Genomic DNA, 27,172 nt, shown 5'->3' on the forward strand with positions numbered 1-27,172 from the left:
CTCCAGTTTCTGCTTAGCGAGAATTAAAGAGCGAGACAGACGCGGATTGCGCAAGAAATGTGAAGATGAGAAATCGGCGAAAATTATTCATCTCTCAAAAAATATCAAAGTTCTAAAAGGGACACTTCGGACGAGCTGCATTCACGTCTACGTGTTATCCTGGGAAAACATTGGCGGTTCTTAGCTGAACCCGTTGCTTGAAGATGACAGTACAATTAGCAGGAGACTTAAAACGGGGACGGCAGCCCCGCCGGTCTGCATCGCTTCCAAGCGTTCGCCTGAAAGTAAAAAGAAAATTGGATGCAGAACGAGAAAAGAAGAGAGAAAAAAAAACGAGAAGTAAGAAAAAAAAACCACCCGAGACGTAGGACAGTTCCACGGTACTTTTCTTGCAGAAAACGGAAACGCTCCGTCGACGAATCGGACTTCCATTACGCCTAATAGCCCCTGAGAAATGTTTTTATTTAGGTACCGGCAAGCTGCGAAGAAGAAACGGAAATGAAGAAAGAGGATCGCAGGTGCGTGCTTTCCGCTAATCGCTGATCTGCTCGCAAAAACGAATGGCTGTCAGGCGAATTTCACTCTTTTATACATATTAGCGGAATTTTTTCGAAGTCTATCTCTTTTTCCAGCCAAGCGCGGTTCTTTCCACGATATTAAGATTGTATTATAGCTATGAACGTGAAACAGTTTTACCGTCCGGTAAATCGTTGCAAAAATTTCAAGTTAACTGAGAATTGTTGAATCAAAAGTGCTTCAGATTAGCATCGATTTTCCACTCTGCATTAATGTACCCACCCTCTCGGCCACTTTTCGCGATTCGATAACGAGAGATATCCGATCGCAGCTCCAATTTGAACGAGCAGTAAATTAATCGGGGACAAAACATTGAAAAAAAAGAAATAAATAAAAATTGAAAAATAATATTTCAGCTAAAAATCAAACAATATTGACGGACTTGGCTTACCGTTCAAAACGTGAACACGGACACTCGCTTTCTTCGAGTTGCTTGGCCTGCAGCTGTATTCACCGGAATCTTCCTGGTCAGTTGATTTTATCAAAAGTGTTGACGTCGTCACTTCGTTTTCCCTCTCCGTGTAAACGAATTTCCGGCTATGTGGACTGTCGTAGTTCAACACCTGAAGAGAAATAAGTTGAAAAGAAAAAAAATGTCGATATGTGATGAGAATTTACAATCGTTCACTTACAGGTACCTATACTGTATTCTTAACACGAACTACAATTTTTTTCCCTACTCATACCAACGATTTTTTTCAGAATATCCCCCGCATTTCCTCAATGTCACAAAACTGAATTGAAATTATTTTTGCACGAGTTACAAATGATAAATGTTAAGGTTTCCATGATTCGATTCCTTTTGGTTATAAACCATTACATATGTCTTATAAAAGGGAAGACTTAGCTTTGCTTAATGCTAAATTATTTTTCTTTTCACGAAATTCGTTGCGAAAAACTGACCGAAATTTTCCTCATTTTTCCAGACGACAAAATTTCGGATTTCCATATTTTACCGTGACCCTGGAACGTGCTTCGCACAGTTATCGTCTGTAATATCCGCATGCAATTCGATACTCATGCTTGCTTGACAGAGGAACGTGTTCTGGCGTCTCTCTAACCGTGACCGAGTGAAACTGCAATCAATTTTATCCGCTGTACGGAAGAGAACGAGGCGGCGATGCAATACCCAGGAAGCGTTGAAGAAAAGAGAAACGGAAATGCACGTGGAGTACAATAAGTATCTGCGATCCATCGCGGTTATGTATATATATATGTGACTTTCATCTTCGTGCACTGATCGTTAAGCCGATCGTTCCTAGACGTGAACAAGCGACACTCTTGTCGAACAAATGTATTACATAGGCAGAGTTTGAATAGCGACTATCGTAGGATCAAGTTTCAGCATCATTTGCCACTCGTGAAATCCGATACGAAATATTCGAACCTTCGATAACTCAAATAACTCAAGATAAATGTGCCATGCATTTTTGTTAAAAAATATATGCGGTTAGAAATTCTTTCAGAGATCGCATATTGTATTCGCAATATAATTGACTGTAATTTGCAAAATAATTTTATGGTTGAGCTTCACGCTGAAATTATTTCCTTCGCCTAATGAAATCTTACACAACACGACGGTTTGAAATTCGCTAGAGTTAGAATGATACGTACACTCGACAAGAATTGCATGATAATTCGAGGAAAAACAAACTAATAAAGGAAAGTAGGGATCAAAATGATTCCTGTCTCAGTTTGTATCGATCGTTTTCAATCTAACGCAAACTGTTGTATCAAAGTTTTTTCCATCAGGCTGGTTGAAAATTGAGCATGAGAAATTCGAGATCGAGACCGAGTGGGTAGAGTGTAAATATTGATCAAAATGATGGGATGAAATTCACGTCCATGATGGGGTTGGATAAAATAAAAAAAAAAATTATCTATTCTCGTGGATATAACATGTATACCTATATTATACATACAAATAAATCTGCATAAAATTTGGCTCGAAGTAAATTATTGTATAATCATTCTACAGATTTGTATATTCTGTTTCACGTTACTCTTGGAAAATTAATTACACACTCTAGCTTTTGCGTCGCGACCACGAGAGAAATAAAAATGTAAAAAAAAAAAATGATTTTGCACAGATGAAAAAAAATGACAAGAAAAACAACATGAAAAAATTCAAATGCAATCACCCACGACAGTGTATTACCATAACCACTAAAACTCAAAGGGTCTCTGATCCCTGCGAAGGTCGAATAAGGTGGATAAAAAAAAATATGGTAGAATCGCAAAGAAAATGTCAAGCTGTTTTGATACATGCGGCAAAATTGATAGCTACATTCAAGCCGGTTTATACATGGGATGGTCGGCTCTCAAAGTGATTCAAGACGGAGTATATTCAATGGTCAGCCTCGTCGTGGATGAAGAAGGGCGAGTGAATAAATGAATAAATGATGAAATAAATACGTCCTCCTAAATCAAGAGTAAAACGATAATATTTATCGATGCTCGCACATGATACGAATATCCGTGGAGACGTTTTCAAAAACTCGTATAAATTAATATGCAAAAGTAATAATGTTCCAACGAATTATTGATGCGGAATTCCTTTGAGTGATTCGGATTCGAATTCTTAAGGCAGAAACCCAGGATTCTGCGATCCCGGTGAACCTCCGGCAGAAATTGTCACGAATTCCATTACAGGCGCGGCTTATGTGCCGGTTGAATATCCGCGTATAGGAAATTCTTGGCAAAGAGATTGCATTGTCGTGAGACGCGTACGTGCCGCCGGAAGAGGAAGACGTTTCGCTCAATCGTATTGAATAGATTGATACAAAGATGTGGCGTATCGCGTCGCGCTTTACTGATATATGTACCTACAGGTATGCAAGCTCGACGATGTATTATATGCTCGATGCATCCCCCGAGTAACAGGATTGCGAGATTCGTAACTGCATCGCATCACTGATTCGCCTCAGTCATGCCAAAGTAGAGTGTATTTACCTTTTGATTGTAGTACCAGAAAATGTACTCCAGCGGTTTGGGACTCAATTCGATGACGCAGGTCAGATTCAACGTGCTACCAGCATCGACGTAGAGATCCGGACCACTCAGTATCCTTGCCATCGGAACTGTAATGACGGAGAGTCAGAGTTCTGATCATCGGATACGAAACGTTTGGTGAAAAAAGTACCATCGATCATTTAGCAAAGTCGTGGAAAGCAGAAGGTGGACAGGGGGAAAAGGAAAAGGGTGGGGGGATGATAAAATTATTTGAAGTAGAGTACGTACACGATAATACACTATACACCCATAAACCATGCAGACTTCATAGGCTGAGAAATAACGGCGAGATTGCCGTGCCTTAAAGCTCGTAAAAAGTTGGAAGCTTCGGTGAGTTATTTCTCGTGTTAGCCATGTATCGGACTTTCAATGAGAGATTAACACCCCCGCTATATATAAATATATATCTATGTCATGCAGCGTGAAACTTTTGAATAAATCGAGACGTATAAGATTGGAACTTATCCGCCGATGAAAAACGTACACTCTCACCTACAACGCTGAGCCGAAAGGCGTGCGAAGTGACCGGTGCAGTTGATAACTGGCACTCGTATATCCCTGAGTCCCGTTCCTGGACCCACTTTATGCAAAGGGTCCACTCTGACCAGGATTTTCCCCCGGAACCGGTCGCCAGTGGCCGGTGCAGCGCCTGGAACCGCTGGTCACTCGTGTAGGTGTAGGTTCCGGTAGTCAGGATGTGGATGTCCCTGTGCCGCACCCAGGAAACCTGGAGGCAGGAGCGAAAAACAGGGTGAGAACGAGGGCCCGATTCATTAGTCATAGGCGCCTGCTGGCGCCTTCGAACTGCAGTTGTAAATTCTTGAGTAACGATAATTTCCCGGTTTCTCTTCCCCCTTCCTCCCCTTGTTCCCGGATAACATTAAGGCTTTGGTAACCTGCCAGGAAACATCTGCCAACGTTTGCTGCACCGTTGTAATGCTGATGCAGCGATCAGTTGTGCGGGTGTCTCTGACCACTCACCGTTCTGTGCACGTAAATTGCGATTCCATCGCTATCCCGACGAGCAATCGGCACGCGTGTTTCTGCGTGATAGTCTGCCGATTTCACATCGTCAAGCTCACCTGGATCTGCCTTCCGCTACTTCGCGGATTTTCATATTTCATTTCCGGATAGTATGACGCATGAAACGATGGTACGATTCGGACGAATGTTTTACGGAACTTCCGGGCCTGCGTCTCCGAACTTGTAATAATTCTGATATGAAACTTCTATTATGAAAAGATGGAATTTTTGTTGTTGTTATTTATCAACGCATTTTGCGTCGAGGATTTTTCGTACGCTATACGTATACGCGAGACGACCGAGACCTTACAGACTCCACTTATTTTCGTTATATCTCACGCTTATACGACGGCTGTGTAGTTTGGACGATACATTGGAAAGAATGTCTCGCTAGATCGCGATGCGATAAGTGTGAGAAATAGAGGGAGATTCTTGGCCCTTGACACGCGAATTTGTTACATCTGTTTCGTTCTCTATATCTGGTTTCCAAGAGATTGAGGGAATTCCCGAATACCGAAAATCTGTCTCGTTTACGTTTTTCTTGTAGTAAAAAAACTCTTCTAAGACCTGAATAATTGCGAAATAAAATTCGTCACTCAACGATAATTCAAACGTCGCGAATTTTTAAATTTCATGATTAAACCCGTGCAGATGGAGATATTCGCAGGCACAGTTTTCAGACACCTATATAGATTAATATACCGCCACTCGGAGATTACGGACCGGGGGAAAGTTCACTTACATATCGCGTTACGATCTTGAAACTTTTTGGAAATAAAAATGAGGTGGTAAGCGGCTGCACAGCCCGACTTAATTGAATTATTTATACGGAAAACGTTACGGCCGAGAAAACGTATAATATTAAACGAATTATATACGCAAGTATACAGTACTTGAGAAGAAGATAATATTCGTCGGTCAGAAAGTTCATATCTCACGATATTCGTAACCTAAGCCTGAATAATAAATATATATATATATATATTTCACATCACAATTCACTATTCTGCGCTGGATACGTCGTGACTAAAATTTTTCGACCTCCCGAACCGAGCACCGCGCTTACGTAGAGAGTTTGGAAAAGTGAATAGAGTAAAAATATTCGTGCGGTTGGCGTTGCAGAGGGGTGCATTACCGTTCTGGCCGAAGTCCAACTTTGGTCCGAACACGGAATCTCCGATAGTAGATAAGGGAACGGCCCGAGGGTGAATTCAGACGGCACACCCCTTAGATAAACACACATGCATGGACGATGGGGATTGGGAAGCGAGAGCGAGAGGCGGGCAAAGCTTCCCGCCAGATTTACTAGAGGAAATTTCACTATCGCGATCCCCACGTTTCATCCCAATGCATCTCTTCTCCGAGTGCAGTATACCTGTATGCACTTAGTCGGTATAAGTATGCTTAAGGCGTGGGTACCCACGTATAGTTAACAGATGTGAAAACGTTTGCAAGGTTTTCATTTTAGACTCGTCCCGTCATCCAGCCGCTCTCACTCTCTCTTTCTCCCTTTCCTTCGCTCAGAAACCAGCCGACCGACCCCCCACGTTGAAAGACATTTCACTGACTTTAATTAGTCAAGGTAAAACGAGCCTAGAATTTCAAGGAACGGCCCATACCCAACTTAAGAATCTAATTTCTTGTTCTCGTTTTTACCCTCTTCACGTTCAATGTCGAAACTTTAAATCGTTTACTCTTTCGTGAAATTCAATCCTGGACCATTTTCAGTTTCGCCTTTTTCACTCCACCTTTCTCTCGCGTGCCATCTTGCTTTCCCTCCCACAAAAAAAAAAAAAAAAAAAACAAAAAAAAAAAAAACACACAGACAGAGAGGAGAATAGCTATCTCATATCTAAACTTGGGTCACAAGATTCAAGACAAAATAAATGTAAAAAGTTGAAACTTTGCATAACTCGAGCAATGATAATAACCAGGAAAAAAGAGTCTAGAACTCTTAATGAAAATTACACTGACCGTTCTGTTTCCCAGGTTTTTTATCCGACAGGTGAGATAGGCAGTTTGGCCAGCGAGGCTGGTGACGTTGGTGACGACGCCTAAGTCGAATTCAGGCTCGAAGCTCCTCTCCGGGTTCTTTCGAAAATCGTTCGACGACGACAAATGTTGTTCTCCACCGCGTATCACGGTCATCGTGTCTGCGCAGAGGCAACCTGAAATATCGTACAATCTCTGTCCTCCGCGTCCCAAGCCCGGCTTATCGCGAAACACAAGAAAGGAATTCAGTGCACGACCGGAACGGCGAGCTTATTTTCGCTGGTCACTGTACTTTGATAACGAATTGATGTAGACGGCGGTACATATCATAATATATCGTATATATGGGCGGATTTCCAATAAATTTTCATTTTCCGACGTTGAAGTGGAGAGCGACTAACCAAGGTGCAGAAAAAATCAATTGCTGCGTATTTGTAAGAATTTAGTGCCTAATGGTGGGTTTACCTTCCTCAATATCCATACAATGCTCATATGCACTCAGCGTATTCCCCACTTCTGTAAACTCGGTAGGTTCTCTAACGAGTGTCTTCTAAGACAATTATCAAACGCGGTATTACTTATATATATTCATACGTGGATCGATTCTTTTGTCAATTGTCTCTGCCAGAACCGAATAACCCAAACATTATTATTCAATTTACCAGAGGCACGTTTGTTCTATCTACTGTGGGGAATGAATCAGTCTTATCGTATTGGGGACTACGTTGCTGTAAAGAAAAGTGGTACAGGACTGAAAAACAGGCTGTGTTACTAGTCGAAACTCCAGGTCTGCGAAATTAGCGCCGCAACAGTAGTGCTGCAAATAACTATTACCAGTAACCATTAAAGAAGGGGCGTTACATTCCCTGGGTATTGATTACAAGTAGAACAACCATAACCCAGTAGGTGTGGTTCTTTAATCCTTGCGTAATTTACGTAATTGTTGAAAAATAATAAAGTTGATATTCTAAATAAAATCAGGCTGCTTAATTGACGAACTTGCGTCACGTGTATCTTCATGTTATATTCCAGACGACTTCTCGACCTTTGAAATATGGGTGTATGGAAAATACACGACTCCACAGCGTGCGAGGTTATCTCCCAAACTCGACATTGAACCGAGAACCAATGGTAAATGAAAACTAAAATATTTATCACTTCGTTGTGGGCGAGCCGAACTTAACTCTATCAATCACGTCGCGATTGCAGGAGGGGCAAACAAGATACAAATACTAATTTTCACGTCACGTGAACTATATGGAAATAGTAAAAAACGGAAAGAGAAAAAGAATATCGGACTTTTGCATCACTTAGTTATGAGAAATGATAATCACTATGAATGTAAGCTCGATAGAACACTCCGAGCATCTGAAATGGCGTTCAAGAAATTCCGACGAAAAGGAAACTGCTGAAAAAAATTACTTCATTGATTACGAATGACAATATTGGTATAAGAGGGAGGTCATTTCATGTGAACTTCCTATGCAGGTAATAGTCTCTCGTTAGTGTGTCCGATAGCTGCAACTTCGCCGAGAGAGCCGTCTTAGACGCGTCTTTTCCGTACGGTTACCAAAAAGAGACTTCTCATTACTGCAAACTGTTAACAAATTCAAAAGAAAATAACCCTTCACCCAGGGGCATGCAGACGAAGTGTGCGAATACTTATGCAGCAATTGCATCGCAACATGAGCGAGGACGGGAATGGCAAACTTACTGCGCCGAAGTGGGAATTCCAGGAATAATCACGACAATAAAAACGTCCCGGAAGTGGTGTTATGAGACGGGTTGCGTCTGACCATTGGTTCTGTACGAAAAAAGCCACTCGTCACATAGTTTGATTGCAAAGAGAATGGTACCCAGAAATTATTAAACAACGATTACCTAAAATGTACGCTGAATTTTTCAATAAAACGTTTCGTGGATCTTTCGACTCTGCGTGTTCAGCGGTGGATTTGACAATGAATGATTAGATTATAAACACTATCGCAAAATGTTAGTGGAATGAAATGATTAGATTCAAAAACACAATAACAATAAGGTTAAACCATTCGGTTTGACATGAAGATCTAAATGTGACTAGTTTTTTGAGAAGAGGTAATATAAATTCGTAAAACAAAAATTAGATGACTGAAGAATTGCACTAAACGAATGCACAAATGAAAGTGAAGACTCTTGTCGGAAGCAAAAGTTGAAATGAAGACTTTTATTGAACAGAGTCTTCCTTAGTGTTTGGAAAACTTTGACGAATTCCCTGATTGGCTCCTCACAATTTCCGGAAAGCAAGACTAATCAAGAAGAAGAAAAAATGCTTCGCGCCTTTTAATTTGCTCATACATTTCCACCCCCTGAACCCTGGGTAGTGGGACAGTTACGGCCACTACCACTCTTCCCACGGGTGCAGGTAGGATTACTTTGATTTACAATGAAGGAAGGAAAAGAGAACAAACCGTGCACGTGGTTCAAAATACAAATAACCAGAAAATGATTCTCAAGTGGTCGAAAATGAAAACACATTGCATAAGATGTATAGAGTGTATCTCTAATGTCTAGAGGGCGAGGAGATCGGAGATGTGACCCTGGTTTGTTTAATTCCGATAAAAATTGTCTATCAAAAAACTGGATAAACTTTATTTTGGCAAGTGAGATTTCATGTACGTACCCTCGATATGTACGTGCTAGAAAAGTTCACGCCGGTTATCAATGTACCGCCTTGGTTTACTATAAAGTGAGACAGAACTGCTTCCCGTAGCTAGTTTCACTTCGAAGAGACTGAACGTTTCGTTTCGAGAATGTCGGTGGCACTGAAAATGCTGTTCTTGCAGCTGGTCTGCATTTTGGTTGTTTCGGTGAAGTCGGATAAAGGTCTGTAACGAAATCCTCCTTCAAAAAACAAAATATATATATACATATTTTATAAGATGTGAAGGTTTCAATATACCGAATCTATGTTTGCTCTCCATTTTTATGGCCAAGTATTTATCACATAATAATACTCTTCTTTCTATTGTTAAAACTTCAGAATTCGTTATTTTTTGTTTTTACATTCACACTACGTTAATCTATTTAAATAGTATCTGTACGTACAAAACCATTTCAAACTGATGGAAAGAGGAAGAAAGTTAGTGGTTATTTCTGTTAAATGTGGATATTTTAGAGGCATTCTATGACATCTTGATCAAGATTCTACGTCGATGTCTCAGACTGGCTTCATAATTTTTCTTACGCAAGTACATGAGAGAAAACGCGATCGTAATTTTTCTTCAGAATTTTTTGACCCATCGTATCTTAGGTTTGATTTTAAAACCTGAAAAAACCGCGCTTCCTAAAATCTAAAAGAATTTAGAAGAATCTAATAAAATGTAGCAAAATTGATGACACCTGTTACAAGATGAAGGTTTCATGACTTCAACAGATGAATAAGAAAAAAAAAGAAATCATTATTATTTGATTGCATTTTCGACATAAGAATTATCATAATAGCTCATTACAATATGGGTCGAGAATGTCTATTACAATGAATTGCAAGACATCTTTCTTTTCTTTCATGTTAATTCTTACGTCAAAAATGCAATCAAATAATAATGATTTTTTATTTTATAAATTTTTTTTAAAGTTATGGAATCCCTATATTCTAATAAGTGTCAAATTTTTTTTTTATATTTCATAAGATTATTCTGAATTTTTTCCGATTTTAAAAAGTGGATTTGTTCAAATTTTTAAATCATACTGCAAATGCCTTCGCTGGGTAGGAATATTTTGAAAAAATTGCGATTCCACGTTTTCGTCGTATACTTCCATACAAAAAATCATAAAACCAGTCTAAGACATCGACCTAGAATCCTGATCGCGATGTCACGGAATGCACCTTTGGTAAGTTTCGCACAAAATTTATAGCTCTAATGAGAATTTACGTTTATTCTCAACTACGCAGCAAATCCAAGTATTTTATGTCAAAACACAACGGACAATGGTCAGAAGGAATGCTTGCAGATTTTTGCTGATCGGTTCGCCGTGAAACTCGAATCGATGATATGAAAAGAAAGAAAACTAAAAAATAACTAGAATTGTACCAGAGGATAGATCTCCTGACGATTTTAGTGTTTAAACTTGTTAACTTTATAACTTTCTTTGTGAAAATGTTTTTTCCTATCATTCGTGTTTGATTATAATTTATGAGCCAAAGTAGCGTTTTATTAATGAAAAAAACGTTACATGAAAAGTATACGTGGTGGGTATTTTTTATCACTACATTCCGATTCAAGAGCGTCAAATATAAATACGCATAAGAAAAAAAAGTTCTTTTTTGGAAACCATGTAATGATCTAACTGTCAGGGACGATGTCAATCCGCGTCGGTCACAACGAGTACGCGGAAACAAATTCAATAGACTGGATTTATTCTAAATTGAAATAGGAAAAGAGTCTGGAAATAACAATTATTATTTCACCCCTAGTTTCACCCAGCAATTTACCGGTGGGCTATACTTACATTCCGTACTACAAAACCGGCTACAAAATACACCTGGATCAACACATTTATGATGATGCAAAGGCCGCTTGCGTTGCCGAGGGAGGTCGCCTTGCCCTGATTGACACTGCTCGAAAGCTTGCATTCTTAAAAGGGCTCAAGCCTCCAAAAGTCAAAGTGTTGGTCGGTATTAAGTACGACGATGTTGATCGCTACTTTAAAACTGCGCATGAAAGTGAGTATCATACCGTACATCTGAATGATTTTGAAATAAATTTTCATTTTTCGAAGTTGAACTCGAGAGCGATTCAGCAATGTGCGGAAAAAAACTAGCTGATGCATGCTTTTCAATTTACTAGATATCATATTGCGCTGGGAGAGTCTACCGTGGGCCGCCGGTCAACCTAGTGGGAGATTAGGGGACTTTGTTGAGACGAACGAAGATGCCACAGGCTTGGAAAAGACCATCAATCATGACCCGCAACCCTACGTCTGCGAAGTTCTTACATCATCATAGTAACATCGCGGAATAACTATTACCAGCAACCATCAAACAAGGGGCATTACATTTTCTAGGCTTTGACTATAAGTAGAACAACCATAACCCAGTAGATATGGTTCTTTAATCCTTGCGTAATTCACGTAATTGTTGAATAGTAGTACAGTTGATATTCTAAATAAAATCAAGCTGCTTAATTGACGAACTTGCGTCACGTGTATCCTCATGCTATTCTCCAGATGACTTCTCAACCTTTGAAATATGGGTGTATGAAAAATCCACGACTCCACAGCGGGCGAGGTTATTCCCTAAATTCAGCCTTGAACCAAGAACCAATGGTAAATGAGAACGAAAATACTGGCCTTTCTTTTGAGCGAGCCGAACCGAACTCTTATCTGATCACATATTCTTGGAAAAGTCTTGTCTTAGTTTGTATAAAGAGGGCGACTGTATTATCGACCGTATTCAATAGGTTGAGACCAGTGTTCGGTAATCAAGTCTCGACAAATTTCATACGATGAACGAATGGCTCGTTATCCTCCGTCTTACCTGTCTGTCGATCATCTTGGTAATTTCCCACCACGCCGGATCGCCAGAACGGCGATCGTGCGGCTGTAGGCAGCCGTACATATTAAACTATGTATATCCATACGTAAGCCGCCTTTGTAAAATGCGCACAAATCGCAAACTGAGTTCTTGTCGAAAATTTTATAATCGAACAATTTCTATATTGTCATTTCAAGGCCGGCAAGTATGATTGAATATTTCTCTCAACAAACACACTGAACCGTATCACCCGTGAAAATTTTTGAAACCGCCCTGACCTTCAACCCTTGAAAAATTTCCCGCAATATCCTGTCGCCGAAACGTGTTGCTATAAAAAATACAATAAACATACGTTTCAACCACCGTAAGGTGAAATTGCGATTTTTCCACACCATGAAAGCAGGGAATAAAATAAAGTAAAATGAAATGAAAATGAAAATTGCGTAATGTTGCGTTTGGGGTTAAAACGAGCGGCAAATGGTCGAGCCCGACAACCTTGCCGATGTACAGACACCTATTTATATCCATATACCTACGCGTTATACATGGACAATTGTAAGAATACGGCGAAGTATGCGGAGCATCACGAGGAACCTGAGGGAACAGTTATCCGATACGAACCTGCCTACCGGCGAAAATTATCATATTGTGAAAATCTGATATACATATACACAATACGATACTGTGAGCTGTATGTATAATACGCGATCGAAAACAGCCAAGGATTTTGCGATAGAATTTGATGGAACGGAACAGCGCTGGAATACATTATAATGATTTTACCCAAGAAAATCTGTATACCAAGCTCACCTCGAGGTGTTTTATATACGTATACCGTCAGAAACAATTTTAACACCTCAGCACGCGGTTAACGGCAAAGCTTTTTACGAAGAGCTTGATGGAACGTTACAGGATTGAATTACCTTGCTTTAAGTCAAGTCTCGGAGCTGCCTTAGAAGTAGATTGACATCCAGCTACCAGCAGGAATACCAAATGACCGGAATTTCCTTTCAATTAATCGCAAACTTCCAAGACGTATCATTACAATTTTCACACGACTCATAGAGTTCTATGACTCACTATAGAAGTTCGCTCATCTCTTTGCTTCAATTTTCGCACGAATTCGGTTGACAACCTCGCCTAATCAGCGTCCCTAAAACAATCAAAATCTCGCAATTTTTCCCTACGAATGCATACGTTCTAATAATGGTACAGTAACAGCGATAAGCGTGGGTAACCAGCGTGTCTGATTGCCCGCAGGGATAAGTAAAAGGACGAGCGCAGTTCCGAAGGTTCGGGCTCTGGTTCGATCCAAAGTCAGTTGGGTTAAGTGGGGCGGGGAAGACCTCGGGGGGCACTTGAGCCACTTGACGCGTTTCCCGATTGGTTAACATCGGGTGTTTCCCTTGAAGCGAATTTTCCGGCGTGATAGGCGAACGCGGAGCGCGGCGTTTAGGCTGTTTTGCTTGCAGAGATCCCGCGGACTGGATTCGACAGGGGTACAATGTGTATAAGCAGCCGGGAGCTCGGGGGTTCCGAGAGCTTAAACTACCCCCGGGGAGGCTTCGCCATTTTCACACTGTAAAGAGGAGGAAGTGAATGTACCTGGGTACCCCTGCCGAGATTCCCCAGAGCCATTCCAAAAGGGGAGGAAGAAGAAGATATCCAAGAAGAAAGCCCCTCGCGAAGTGGGAATTTTCGTTCTTGTAGAGGCGCGAGTCGCTCGAGTATTAGGTGAAAGATTTGAAAATCGTTATGCTTTTTTGTTCAATTTCAAATCACAATATGCCTGACTTGAATATATTACAAGTTATTCAAGATAGCCGGGAGACTTCGGGGGATGAGCTTATACAGACAACCCGACTCTCGTAGGGGCGAAGAAAGAGTTGAAATACGAGGTGATTAGTCGGGGACAGAGTCGCGGTCCCGGTGCTGAGGCAAAAAAACCGCGGCCGTGGTTACAACGCATATTTCTCCGGCAGAAGGACCGGCAAAAGTTCGCTTCAAAGCTGCCGCAAGTCATCCTGATAAGCCAAACTTTCTTGATTTTCGCTATTGTCTATCTGCTGCCGCAAGTTAAGCTCTTCGCCGTCCCCAAACTCCACACCCTTCATCTACTCCCGATTCCACAACCGTAACGCGCCAGTTTCGAGGACGATTTTTTTCCCTCCTCGCCTTAAACTAATTACACTCGTCCCGGAGATTCTTGTCGGATTAAATCCAACGCAGAATCGACCCAAAGCGACGGTGGCCAAGGACTAGAAAGGTCGAAGAAGGGATGTATACATACATACGTGCGTGTACGTATGTCTGCTAGAATTCCAACGGCAAATTGGACGCGAGATGGAATTACTGCTCTTTCAGGTCTGTATTTATACGGGTCGAGAAAACTTTCGTTTATACCAATGCTGCGGGAAAGCGAAGGGATGTAAGAACAACACTTCGGTAACTCAGCTTACCCGGGGATTTTTTAGTTCCTTCTTCGTATTCTCATTCAATTTTTATAAGGAAAGCATGAACTGTGGTTTCGATAGCCGTTACTTAGGGACCGTTATTGGACCGGGGACCACACAGGGTGCAAGAATGGAGCCGCAGATGCTGGCGAGGGAACGAACTTTTCCTCACTTTCTTTGGAAAGTAAAGACGCGGAGTGCCTTTATGCCGAAACTTGAAAGTTTAAAGTTTGGAAAAGTTGAAACCCCTGGGTGGAAATCTCTTATACGTAGATAGGGAACTGAGATATACTACGATGATGTTATCTTACAGTTCACACTCTAATAGTCTGATTTTCGTGGTAGCCATTACCAATACGTGAAAATTACTATGTTATGTAGTAGTCAATCATCCCGGAAAAACGAGAGAGATGATAAACAAAACTCGTTTCATGCGAGGTCGTGTACACGGAGTTTTTCTGTCTCGATGCATACGAAAAATCAATAAGAAGAAGAAAGACGGAATAAGGAGGGAGATTAACGGAACGTGTAAGCGTAATCCTATTCAGGTCTTTGTTCAGAGTTTAGCATACGAGGATGTAAGGCACCACATGCGCCCATAATACGCAAGTGAGCCTGTGTGAACTGACAGAGCGCTCACTTAACGTATTTCTAGCAAGTTTTTGAGCTGGAAAAGCCCTGAACAGTCGACTTCTAGTGTCGACTGGCTGGCTCACCAACTCCGGCTTCTCTATCCTCCTTAAAATCCCCTTTGACTGGCGTTTGCCAAGGGCGAAAAAAGAGACGAGGAACCTGATCCATCCGCCTGTGTGTACATGCTCTGCACCTTTCCATGCCTCCTCGATTTAAACCTCAGCTGTACTCTAGCTGCGCGAATCTGGTTATACGCACGTAGATGTAACAGTGAAGGTAAAGTTAATCTGACGTTGTCGGAGGAATAATCATCATGTAGTGAAAAATGGATTGACACGACTGCACCGTAGGACACATGGACTCCGATATGACAACTCTTCTTCAAGCCCATTTGTGTCCGAGAATTTTTCAGTCAGTTAAAAATTGAGTTAATTTCATTCATTTCTACCCCGGATAATTTTTTTTCGAAATTAAACAGAGGGGCCATAATTAGCGAAGCGTTTTAATGGATGATGAGAATCTCTAAACTCGCACTGCTCGAAACGTCCCGACATTCCAGTCACGTAACTTGACACCGCGGACCAGCCTCGCTGTTGACAGCCCTCCGACGCACAATGGCCCAATCAACGTCGCGTTAATCTGAGAGCTGGGTGGGTATATAAGTTTAATCTTGGTTGACAACAGATCGATTCGGGACCGGTTGCTGGTTACGCGAGACCCTGCATTGAACGGTGAATGGCCGAGGAGAAGGATCCGGCGGTTGGATACGCGAGCGAAGATTGAAACGTGGAAAATCAGGTTAATGAATAATTCATCTCTCTAATGGCTCTGGGGCTAATCTGGATTCATAGTGATGGCCAACATTTGTTACTGCACCGGTCTTGTTGGACTGCTGGACTTGCTTCTTAGTCGTAATTGAGTACCGGTGTAAATTGTATTGATCCAGCTTGTGGAAGCGTTTTAGAATCACACGTGCACGAGATTTCCAGCCACGTGCCTCGAGCGTATGAGTGATATTTGGATTAATTCATCAGACACATCTGAATTCGAAAGTATCTCGATGAATTCCTTCTCACGTTTTTTCGCTACTCTTAGCAATCGGTTTGGATTTCGTATGAAGAATGAAAATTCTACCCAAAAAAGGTTAGTACATTTAGCCGAATATTCCGTCGATTGTGATTTATGTCCAACCGTAAAGCGTGAAGTACACTTCGTATCCGCTGCAAACCCATATCCATTACTCAATCGTCGATGTCTAAAGAAATAGAATGGAAAGAAGGGAATTTTACGTGTATTCAATGGGAGAAAAAATGATCCAAGCACGAAAACAAACGATGCATGTTCTACCTTTATATTTCACGCGTAATATTCAACTTCAAACGTAAAATTTATACCAAATTCACTTTTTCTTCTTCCTATAATAATTTACCCACTAGTTGGATCGTGTTATTTTTGATGAGTATCGGAGACTCGCATAAAAGAAAAAAAGAAAATAAAGGGATTTCAGAGAAGTTTCAGGACACTCGGACAGCACAGAGTAACACAACAATTTTTTCTTTTTTTGCTCTGATTCAGTCGATACAAGCCCGATGATTATCATGCGTAGTGATGAAATTCACATTATCCAACTGAGGAATACACGAACAAGTGTCATACCGCACATCTGAATGATTTTGCAATGAATTTTCATTTTCCTTAATAGGACTGGAGAGTGACTCAGTAACGTGCAGAAAAAACTAACTGGCGCATGTTATTCAATTTACTAGATAAACAAGTGTCCTCGGGGGCTCTACCGTGGGGACACGGTGATCTTAGTACTCCAGGGTCCGTTTTTTCAACGGACAAAAGTGGCACAGGACTGATAAGACGGGGGCCTGGGTGGACGGAACACTACGTCTGCGAAATTCGTACATCATCATAGTAAATTCGCAGAATAACTATTAACAGCAACCACCAAAAAAGGGGCATTACATTTCCTGGGCATTGACTATAAGCAGAACAGCCACAACTCGAGAGCCCCTCGGCCTGGCTAACGCGTAGATATGGTTCTTTGACCATTCTGTAACTTGTTTGATTGCTGAAAAATAATAAAGTTGATATTCTAAATAAAATCAAGCTGCTTAATTGACGAACTTGCGTCACGTGTATCCTCATGTTATTCTCCAGATGACTTCTCAACCTTTGAAATATGGGTGTATGAAAAATCCACGACTCCACAGCGGGCGAGGTTATTCCCTAAATTCAGCCTTGAACCAAGAACCAATGGTAAATGAGATCGAAAATACTGGCCTTTCTTTTGAGCAAGCCGAACCGAACTCTTATCTGATCACATATTCTTGGAAAAGTTCACAAAGGTTATCTCTCTGGTATTAGTTTGTATAAAGAGGGCGACTGTATTATCGACCGTATTCAGTAGGTTGAGACCAGTGTTCGGTAATCAAGTCTCGACAAATTTCATACGATGAACGAATGGCTCGTCATTCTCCATCTGACCTGTCTGCCGGTTATTTCGGTAATTTCCCACCACGCCGGATCTCCCAACGAATTCGCAAGGGGTGAGCATTACAAGCCATTACCGACAGTATATTCCCACCCCTCCCATCTTCGCGTTCTTCCGGATTTCAGGATTATAAATTACCATCGTTTTCAGCCTCAAATCTCCCGTCTGGTTACATTAACTATCCGAACTTGGCGATAGCTTTCAAAGTTCATCGCGAACGACGCAACTGGTCAAGTGCAAAGTTGGTGTGCAAACACGAGGGAGGTCGTCTGGCCGTCATCGACACCCACGAAAAGATAGGATACATAAAATTGCAGAAGCCAAAGTTCTCTGAGGTCTGGGTCGGTCTGAACAGAAAAGACGTGCACTGGGTTGCTGCGGAGAACCGTAATTTCAATTCTACGTAAATAAGTCCGTCTCGTTTGGTCGGACTGCGGAGTCTCGTGGCCGGGAGAAAGCTCTCCATTTCGCTGGATTTGCAGTGCTTATTTACGATGCAAATGACAGAGAGCGCGGCTGATTCAACTGTTTCGCAGACTAATCGAGCTTCACTGAATGCAACTTAAATGGAGCGAATAGCTAAATCCCACCGCGGACGCCGCGTCAGCTTTAATGCGATGCAATCCAATATCGCACATTTCTATGAACGAACACAGCACACATTCTGCATATACTTATAGACAAATACACCGGACTGCAGCCATAATTGCACGTGCAAATCCAGCCAATGATTTTTCCCGGCGATGCTGACGCGGAGTGAAATTTATTACACCATAACTACCGGTCTCTAATTTTGATTAATCGATTCTGTTTCACTGATCACCCATTCAGCGGAATCGCGACACACGCGTTTACCTTGGGAAACGAATGGTCCGGATTCCTTCGGAAATTGTGCCGCTGTAAACGTTAGGGGTGACGGACTGTGTAATAAGGTTTGTATATGGCGAAAGGCGTTCGTCTGCGAAATTCCCACTGCCACAGCCATGTCGTATCAGATACGGAACACGGTCTAGACTCCAGGCCAACAGAGGAAGTCGGAATCTCGGAGAAAACTGTATCTCCGTTGCAATGGAAGGCAGGGAGCAAAAGAAGCCAAAAAAAAAAAAAATATTGAATGGTATAAATAAGCTCAACCTTGTGTAATTCAAGGGGTGAAAAATAAAGACCGATCACCAAACAAAAACTTGTATGAATTACTTTGATGTCTTTAGCGTATAGTCCGTTGTTTGATACCGCTCTTTGTTTCTATATCAAGATTATTTTTTCACTGTATAAATTATTTCTACCAACATCAATGAAAAAGTCACGTCTACCGATCCTCCGATTGAGCTGCTTACCAAATAAAGATGCGATGTCACATTACCGAGTCCATTTAATACGGATGGTTGTTGAGTGATGGCCGAGAGACGGTTGGGAAGATGAAAAGGCCGGCAAAGATAATGGCGCTGGGTCTATATACTACATATATTATACGTATGTACCAGCTAAGTCCGTATTTTTTAAGTCCTGGTGCGATTATCTCTCAAGCTCCAGAGTTTGGGTGGAGCCATGGTCAAGAGGGTTATAGATTTCACAAAAGCTTTAGGTCCAAAAGCTCGGACTTTTCTGCGAGCTTCCCAGAGTTTTAAGGGTTTACGAGCCCCACTGGGCATTCCGAGTTTCCACGTGAACGCTTTGAGAGCACCTCCTCCCCCCGTCCTCTTTTCGGCTCAGAATCAGCAGTACCAACCGACTGATATACTTATACGCGCATCATCTGGATGCTGGGATGGAAGGAGGACGGCAGCTTTTGTCGGTAGTATCTTCGCCGCGCAGGACCACACAATCGCAAAAGCCAGCCACATTTGTTCATTCAGGATTCATTTTATCCCGATATTTCTCGCTCCTTTATTTCATCCTCCACCGCACCGGAACGAGCCTAAATTTTCTTTCATTCTCGGCACAAGGAATACGCTCGGCCAAAATGTCTGTAACTATCTAAGAACTTAAATAGAAATTCCTGCACATATCGCTGCAGAATCGATCAACCAGTGAATCAAGACACGTACAACTATATATACTAGATACGAAGATGAGATCGGATTTTCGACCCGGTGAACTTCGAGAAATTATCCATTCGGGTCTTCGGTTTCGTGCGAGTCAGGGGTTGTCCCGGAAATGAAGCGAGTCGCGGTCCCCTTCAGTGGCGGTAAATCATACGTTCGAGATCCTCTCGGGTAGAGTCTATAGGCACTTCCGGTTATACCGAGTGGAAGATTCTGTCCGATCCCTACGGACGGGGGGCAGTGATAGGCAGATAATGGCGTATAAACGGACACGCTGGAAGGACGTGGCTGTTATTAGGCAACTAGTCTGCAAGTCGTCGCAATCGCGCAGGGTAAACAGGCAAAAGAGACATGCACAGCGGATGCTGGCGTAGAATCGGCGGCGGCGGCGGCGGTGGGTGGCAGATAGGCGGGTATGTTGCGTTCGAAAAGTGCTTTCCATTAGCAGCAGAGCACTGAGTACAAAAGCCACCAGCGGCGAGGGTGAATACAGAAGAACCAACAGACAATGGAGGTCGTGTTCGGTGGCTGGTCTGCCCGGCAGCAGCCTGGCTGCCTACATAGCTACTCAAAATAATATCGCGGTTGCCTCATCAATCATAAGCCCAGGGTGATGAAAAGCCGCCGTTATAATACTTTCTGAATGGTAGAATCCACCCCACTAAACTTATACGTATAATATTATATGCAGCGTTTAAGCCGCGGCTTTCTCCTTGTCTCATCTGAAACCGTATACCACCACCTTTTTACTTGACATGTAGGTACCTGCTCGTGCACTTCATCTCCTCTTAATTTTCACCTCGCCTGCAGTTAATAACAATTTTTCCTCATAGTCACCGGATACGGAAACTCTCCGCGAGTCGGTAGGTATTTGCGGTATCATCTTGCGCATTGAGGGTGATAGCTCGTTTCCGTTCGCCTGTCTAATGTTTTGAAAATCATTTATCAAGTTCAGGGTTCTACACAACCAGCAAAAGTTCCCCCGTTAAAACCTCATGCGAAAACTCGGCGAGCCTTATACGCGAGGCCTGCAGTTGGGTAAAAGGAGGGTGAAAAACACACCTTTCATTTCACCCCGTAGAACATGAAATAATTAACGTGTGTCTGTGTACATAATTATGTACGAGTATAGTAATATATATGTATACTAATGTCTCGAATCATGCGGTAGAATCCACCAGCTTGGCGATAAAACATCAAGTGAGGAGCTGCTAATTGGCCTGAAGGCTCTGCTGACAACGATCTTTATTTCCACCCGACTCTCTGCTCTTCCTTTGTTCAATTTTAAAAATCGATTCACCGCTCGGCGCGTGGCTACCACCAAGAAAAGCTATTAACCCCATTGTGCCTGCCATCGAACCGGTGCTAGTTCCGGACCCTAACTTTTATGAGAGGAATGAAAATTACTGTACATACCGAAAGGTGAATGTAATATCATTCACACGCCCGTCCAGCCGCGGACAAAGTGGCTGCCGAGTGCCACTAATCGGTGACTTCAGCGCATACACAAGCATAAACACACGAAGCCCTTCGAAATATGAAAAAAGCGTGTTCCACACATCCTGATAAGATGTATAGCGATACGACGTGTTACCCGCGCTCAGCTGGGATCCTGCTCGGTTAGGATTGGCCAAACTTTTATGTTAATTCGAAGATAACGAGGTGAGGTTTAACCCTTGTTAGGTAAATATTATTTTGGTCGTTTAATTTCAGCAATTATATACTTTGTTCCAACCTGCACGCGTTACGTTCACCTTTTAACGCGTTTTTCGTTAACACGTAACGCCCCCTCTTCGTCACAATGGTCGCAAATACGCACACTCACATCGAATCTCGTATCGAATTGTCATTACCCACCTCGCTGTTTTCACTAACGTATAATTCGCAATTACGTACACGAGGGGCCTTTTATGGTGTGTCGAATGGTTTCACGGACAACCTTGAAGGTGACTCGATGCACAGTCAGCAATCAGGAGGGTGAGATTTTCGAGTAAATAGGGTCGTTCGAGTCTTGGCTTTGTATCATATATAATTGGCTTCAGTTTGATTTGATTTGATTTCACCGGTGCACATATTCATTAGGCGTAGTGATGAAATTCACATTGTACAACTATGTGAGTAATACACCCCAATTTTATGCAGTGTATGTCGAGATTACAGAAATGCCAAACAAGATACAAATACTAGTTATCGTGTTACGTAGTCTGTATGGAAATATAAGTAGACATCGCTAAGAGAGAAAAAGAATATCAGACTGTTGCATCACTTGGTTATGAGAAATGATAATCTCTACGAATGCGAGCTCGTACAGAAAACTCCGAACATCCAAAATGGTATTCAAGAAATTCCTACGGGAAGAAAAGTGCTGAAAAAATTTACTTGCTTGATTACAAATGAAAATATTGGTATCAGAAGAAGGTTACTTTATCTGAACTTCCAATGCAGGTAATAGTCTCTTGTTAGTGCAACCTCGCCGAGAGAGCTTAGACACGTCTTTTTCGCACGGTTACCAACAAGAGACTTCTCGTTATTGCAAACTGTTAACAAAGTCAAGAAAGAATGACCCTTCACCCAGGGGCATGCACTCGGAGTGCGTGGACACTAATTGCAGCGATTGCATCGCAATATTACCAAGGACGGGAAAAGTGATGTACTGCGCCAAAGTGAGAATTCCAGGAATTATCAGGCCGATAAAAACATCCGGAGAACTGGCTTGTTTTATTAAGATAAACATAATTGACCAAGAAACAAGATTAACTTTATTTTCTTCAAGTGCGAGTCGATGTTTGTGTTGTGACGTCGCACCATCATATCTGTCATGATAAACCCCGAACCCGCGAAGCGGAGCCAAACAGAGTCGAACAACCCTAAATATATCCGACCGCGATCGACACGGCCAATCGACTATCAAGAAGTTCTCATTCAGTCAGCAGGGTTACCATCCACATTATCCTTTTTCAAAATTCTCCAGGACAAATTCTCCCGTTGAAGAAATTCCCCAGCAAAAAATCCCCCCTCCACTATATTCCAACGTTTGGGCTGCGCAGTCACCTTTTGCGTTTTCGTTTGGGGTGGCATATTGTGGTTTTGGTAATGCCCCTGACATACGGAGGCGGAATTATTCAAACCTTTCGCCTGCGAATGTCACCATTCCGTATTTCGTACGGGATGGTTTCGCCTTTCATTTTTAATAAATTCAATATCAGGGGGATATTGTCACGGTGAATTTTGTCGAGAGAGGATTTTTCCAGGAAGGATTTTGTCCTGGGAATTTTATCCTCAAGATTTGAGAGTGGGGACATTTTGTCCTCGTGCAATGTACATAGTTCCGAAAGTACCCACTCGGCAAAAGAGAGAGAGAGAGAGAAAAAGCCAGTACTTTTCCTCTTATCGTATTCAAGGTTCACACCCACACTCTCACACACACACACGCAGGTTAATTAAAATTGAGGATTCGCACTATGAGGCGGGGCGTGTACAACCGCCACGCGGGACTCACCTGTTTGTTATTTAGTTTCGAGCATTTTCTTTTCATTCTCAAAAATATATTCAATAAGTTCTGCCTCCAAACATACTCGCGTCTCTCGCCCACTCCTGATCCCATAATTTCGTATGGGCTAATCAACCGTTATAGTATCCTCGATATACATGAGTCGGAAAAGTTCACGCGGGTTATCTTGTACCACGTGTGCGTCTTGGTTTACTATAAAGTAAAGCAGAACTGCTACGCGTAGCTAGTTTTAATCCGAGGAGAGTAACCGTCTCGTTTCGAAAATGTCCATCGCGCTAAGAATGCTGTTTTTGCAGCTAGTCTGCATGTTGGTTGTTTCGGTGACGTCGAATGGTTATCAGGTACCGTATAACACCGCGTCGGTCACAACGAGTAAGTAGAAACAAATTTAATAGACTTAAAATATTCCAAACTGATTGCGAAATACGAAAAGACTCCGGGAATAAAAATGATAAAATCACGCCTAATTTCAGCCATCAGTTTACCGGCGGGCTACGTTTACTATCCGACCGTAAATGCAGCCTACAAAATACATCAGGATAAGCTCAGTTGGAGTAACGCAAAGGATGCTTGCGCTTCCGAGGGAGGCCGCCTCGCCGTGATTGACACTCTTGAGAAAGTTGAATTCATAAATAGGATCAGGAATCCGAGTACGAATGTTTGGGTCGGTATTGAGAAAAAGAATGACAACTGGGTTACTGCTGACACACGTGAGTATCATACCGTATATCTGAACAATTTTGCAATAAATTTTCATGATGAGAAGTTGAAGTAAAGAGCGACTAACCAACGTGCGGAAAACGTTAACTAATGCGTGTTATTCAATTTACTAGAGGCACGTTTGTTCTATCTACCGTGGGGAACGAATCAGCCTTATGGTATCGGGGACTGTGCTGCTGTAAAGAAAAGTGGTACAGGACTAAAGAGCAGGATGTGTTTCTGGTCGGAACCCTACGTCTGCGAAATTCGTACAGCAACGGTAGTGCCACAGAATGGCTATTACCAGCAACCAACAAAGAACGGACATTACATTCCATAGGTATCGGTTGACGAGATATTTCTAGGCCTGGCTAAAGAGTAGATATGGTTTGTTGATCACTGTGTGAAATATGTAATTTTTTAAAAATAATAACGTTTATATTCTAAATAAAATCACGCTGATAAATTCATGAATTGCGCCGCGTGTACAATCATGTCATTTTCCAGATGACTTATTGACCTTTGAAACATAGATATCTCTATATACATGACGGTACAGCGGCCGAGATTATCTTTCGAGTTCCATATTGAACCGAGAACCAATGGTAAATGAGAACTAAAATATTTCATCACTTTGTTTTGAGCGAGACGAACCTAACTCTTATCTGATTACATATTCTTGGAAAAGTCTTGTCTTAGTTTGTATAAAGAGGGTGACTGTATTATCGAACGTGTTCAGTAGATTAAGACCAGTGTTTGGCAGTCAAATTTCGAAAAAACACCGGATTGCAGCCACAATTGCACGGGTTAATCCAGCGAGTGATTTTTCCGGGCGATGCTGACGCGAAATGAAATTTATTACACCATAACTATCGGTCTCTAATTTTGAGTAATCGATTCTGTTTCACCGATCACCCATTCGATGAAATCGCTACACACGCGTTTACCGTGCGAAACGAATTCTTCGAATGCCTTCGGAAATTGTGCTGCTGTGAACGTTAAGGGTGACGGACTGTGTAATAAGGTTTGTATTTGTCGAAGGGCGTTCGTCTGTGAAATACCCACTGCCACAGCCATGGCTTATCAGATACCAAACACGGTCTAATAGCGAAAGCCGTGTAATTTCAGCAATTATATTGTTTGTTCCAACCTGCACGCGTTACGTTCACCTTTTAACGCGTTTTTTGTTAACACGTAACGCCCCCTCTTCTTCACAATGGTCGCGAATACGTACACTCACATCGAATCTCGTATCGCATTGTCATTACCCGCCTCGCTGTTTTCACTAACGTATAATTCGCAATTACGTATACGAGGGGCCTTTTATGGTGTGTCGAATGGTTTCACGGACAACCTTGAAGGTGACTCGATGCACAGTCAGCAATCAGGAGGGTGAGATTTTCGAGCAAATAGGATCGTTCGAGTCTTGGCTTTATATCATACATAATTGGCTTTGGTTTGATTTGATTTGATTCGAACTCGTATATACCTATACCGTAATACGTTCACTTATGCGTTATATTCAGATATTATGTTATTACTGGGATCAATTCATCGCCCAATCATAAATAATATAACATTAAACCAGTAACCAACCGCAATTTATTTATGCACACAGTGCAATCTGCGTATCAATTTGTCGACTCAACTGCAATGTTATACATATATGGCATAATAATAATAATAATAATAATGTTTATTTTATTTTTAATGACAATGTTGGAAAATCTTTTTGGAATGGAATGGTATAACTCAGTCTTTATTTTTACGAGACAACCGATTGTAAATTCGCTCATGTTTAGATTACATACTCGACCAAAGTCGACCAAAACATTTTTCTCCATTCCCGCCAGATAAAACCCAGTTTTGTCAACGAAGCATGTAACTTTATCATAGGATCGATATGAAATTAGGTAAATAAATCAAGCGAACGTTCCTGCGAAGTAGATAAACTGCCTTGTTGAGCCGTCAAATGTGACTGAGATATAATTTTTTTCGCTACAACTTTGTCATCAAATTTATCATATCGCGTGTCTAATTGTATAAGAACGTAGACGCCAAAAGGGGAATTTGGTGGTAGCAGGCGTATAATTTTGTTTAGCAGCATTCGTTACAAAACCCTCAAAACGCATATCTACACTAAAATTAACCGAACAAATAAAAAATGGTAAAAGATCTCAGTATGGTGGATACACCCATATATATTTTATCTATCACACTTATAAATGATTCAAGGTCGCATCCGCCATTTCTATGTTTTTTTTCGTAAACGATGTAAAAAACCTTCAAGACGTAAAGATTTATCGATTTCGGGAAGAATTTTTGAAATTTTTTATTCTCTTAAACAAAAAATAATACCGGACCTAACCATCACCATTAGTGAGCGTGATTATTTTCCATAAAGTTCGTGACGAAAGGGCATAACCGATAGTACTTACGACGTTTTTACCGTTAATTAATCCATTTTTTAATTTCAACGTTTTGAATGTTATCCTCATGTTTTTCGCGTAAATACAAAGAGGAAAAAATTCGCCTTTTTACCTTTGCGCGTGGTGAAAGGTCGTATAATAATATACGTCCCTTGTACCATCAGACACGCGACATACTACAGATTAGTGGATATTAGAAAAGACTTTCGAGGCTACTTTCGTGCCCCTCGTAAATGATCATTTCCGGAATTTTGACTATTCGCCTCGATATTAATTAAACTAAACTAGGTAAGTACTCCGCAAATGCGAGTGTCAATAATCTTCAACTCGCGCCTCAAGCATTCGCCAAGTACACTTTAGATCTCGAGAGGAGTTCGCCTACAAGTTTCAACTATATTTGACTAAGTTCCAGCGGTTCTCTTTCGTTTCGAATCACCTTCCGTCCGATCGTGCAAGGAACGAGCTTACGCAGTTCTGGGCACATATAGTTAAGCTTAATTGTGTGATGTTTGTTTTTATAAACTTCCTGCGGACTTACCGTTAGAAATAATAATGAGAAAAATAATAAAACGTCGCGCCATCGCGGCTATAACATGCCGAAGTTTGTTTCCCCCACTTGCTCCGTTACCGCTCCCCTCCACCCTCTCAACCCGAGTCCCAGCGGTAAGCGTGTTTATTTAATTAACATTTTATCTCCCCTTCAATTATTCCACCACCGGACTTTGCGTCACCTAGATTTTATTCCACCTTTTCGGCAGCACTGAAAATTTTTTCCTCTTCTCCGTCA

General features: G+C 41.6%; 3 protein-coding genes and 1 long non-coding RNA gene across 6 annotated transcripts; 2 read left to right on the forward strand and 2 right to left on the reverse strand.

Moving 5' to 3' along the window:
- LOC124412820 (kin of IRRE-like protein 1) lies at positions 1-27,172 on the reverse strand. 3 transcript variants are annotated; one of them, XM_046892963.1, is made up of 6 exons: positions 26,924-27,172; positions 6,586-6,779; positions 4,081-4,315; positions 3,529-3,656; positions 968-1,139; positions 1-278 (listed from the first exon to the last, which is right to left on the reverse strand). In XM_046892963.1, exons 1-6 carry the CDS (start codon positions 26,964-26,966, stop codon positions 181-183), a joined length of 870 nt encoding a protein of 289 aa, XP_046748919.1. In that variant the 5' UTR covers positions 26,967-27,172; the 3' UTR covers positions 1-180. The 3 variants fall into 3 exon arrangements, with proteins under 3 accessions (XP_046748919.1, XP_046748921.1, XP_046748920.1); XM_046892965.1 differs by lacking the exon at positions 26,924-27,172 and adding an exon at positions 24,045-24,063; XM_046892964.1 differs by lacking the exon at positions 26,924-27,172 and adding an exon at positions 19,183-19,612.
- On the reverse strand, positions 12,051-18,570 carry LOC124412827. The gene is made up of 3 exons (XR_006929820.1): positions 18,384-18,570; positions 17,093-17,097; positions 12,051-12,068 (listed from the first exon to the last, which is right to left on the reverse strand). It is a non-coding gene; the product is annotated as an uncharacterized LOC124412827 (long non-coding RNA).
- LOC124412823 (CD209 antigen-like protein E) lies at positions 17,593-18,787 on the forward strand. Its single transcript, XM_046892969.1, has 3 exons — positions 17,593-17,756; positions 17,852-18,088; positions 18,533-18,787. The coding sequence occupies exons 1-3, from the start codon at positions 17,663-17,665 to the stop codon at positions 18,712-18,714; spliced, it is 513 nt and encodes a 170-aa protein (XP_046748925.1). The 5' UTR covers positions 17,593-17,662; the 3' UTR covers positions 18,715-18,787.
- On the forward strand, positions 23,470-24,334 carry LOC124412822 (hemolymph lipopolysaccharide-binding protein-like). The gene is made up of 3 exons (XM_046892968.1): positions 23,470-23,629; positions 23,731-23,967; positions 24,091-24,334. The coding sequence occupies exons 1-3, from the start codon at positions 23,521-23,523 to the stop codon at positions 24,294-24,296; spliced, it is 552 nt and encodes a 183-aa protein (XP_046748924.1). The 5' UTR covers positions 23,470-23,520; the 3' UTR covers positions 24,297-24,334.

The sequence above is a fragment of the Diprion similis genome, chromosome 12, assembly GCF_021155765.1.
Source record: "Diprion similis isolate iyDipSimi1 chromosome 12, iyDipSimi1.1, whole genome shotgun sequence".
In the NCBI taxonomy this organism is placed as follows: Eukaryota; Metazoa; Arthropoda; class Insecta; order Hymenoptera; family Diprionidae; genus Diprion; species Diprion similis.

Bases quoted from the DNA above. Each gene is read 5' to 3' on its own strand.
- LOC124412823 (XM_046892969.1), top strand. From the start codon at position 17,663: ATGAACGAATGGCTCGTCATTCTCCATCTGACCTGTCTGCCGGTTATT. The intron at 17,757-17,851 runs GTGAGCATTACA...CATCGTTTTCAG, and splicing joins TCCCAACGAATTCGCAAGGG to CCTCAAATCTCCCGTCTGGT. The intron at 18,089-18,532 runs GTAATTTCAATT...TCACCCATTCAG, and splicing joins CTGGGTTGCTGCGGAGAACC to CGGAATCGCGACACACGCGT.
- LOC124412822 (XM_046892968.1), top strand. From the start codon at position 23,521: ATGTCCATCGCGCTAAGAATGCTGTTTTTGCAGCTAGTCTGCATGTTG. The intron at 23,630-23,730 runs GTAAGTAGAAAC...GCCTAATTTCAG, and splicing joins CACCGCGTCGGTCACAACGA to CCATCAGTTTACCGGCGGGC. The intron at 23,968-24,090 runs GTGAGTATCATA...TCAATTTACTAG, and splicing joins CTGGGTTACTGCTGACACAC to AGGCACGTTTGTTCTATCTA.
- LOC124412820 (XM_046892963.1), bottom strand. From the start codon at position 26,966: ATGGCGCGACGTTTTATTATTTTTCTCATTATTATTTCTAACG. The intron at 6,780-26,923 runs GTAAGTCCGCAG...ACGATATTTCAG, and splicing joins TCTCATTATTATTTCTAACG to GTTGCCTCTGCGCAGACACG. The intron at 1,140-3,528 runs GTAAATACACTC...ATTTCTCTTCAG, and splicing joins TCTGGTACTACAATCAAAAG to GTGTTGAACTACGACAGTCC.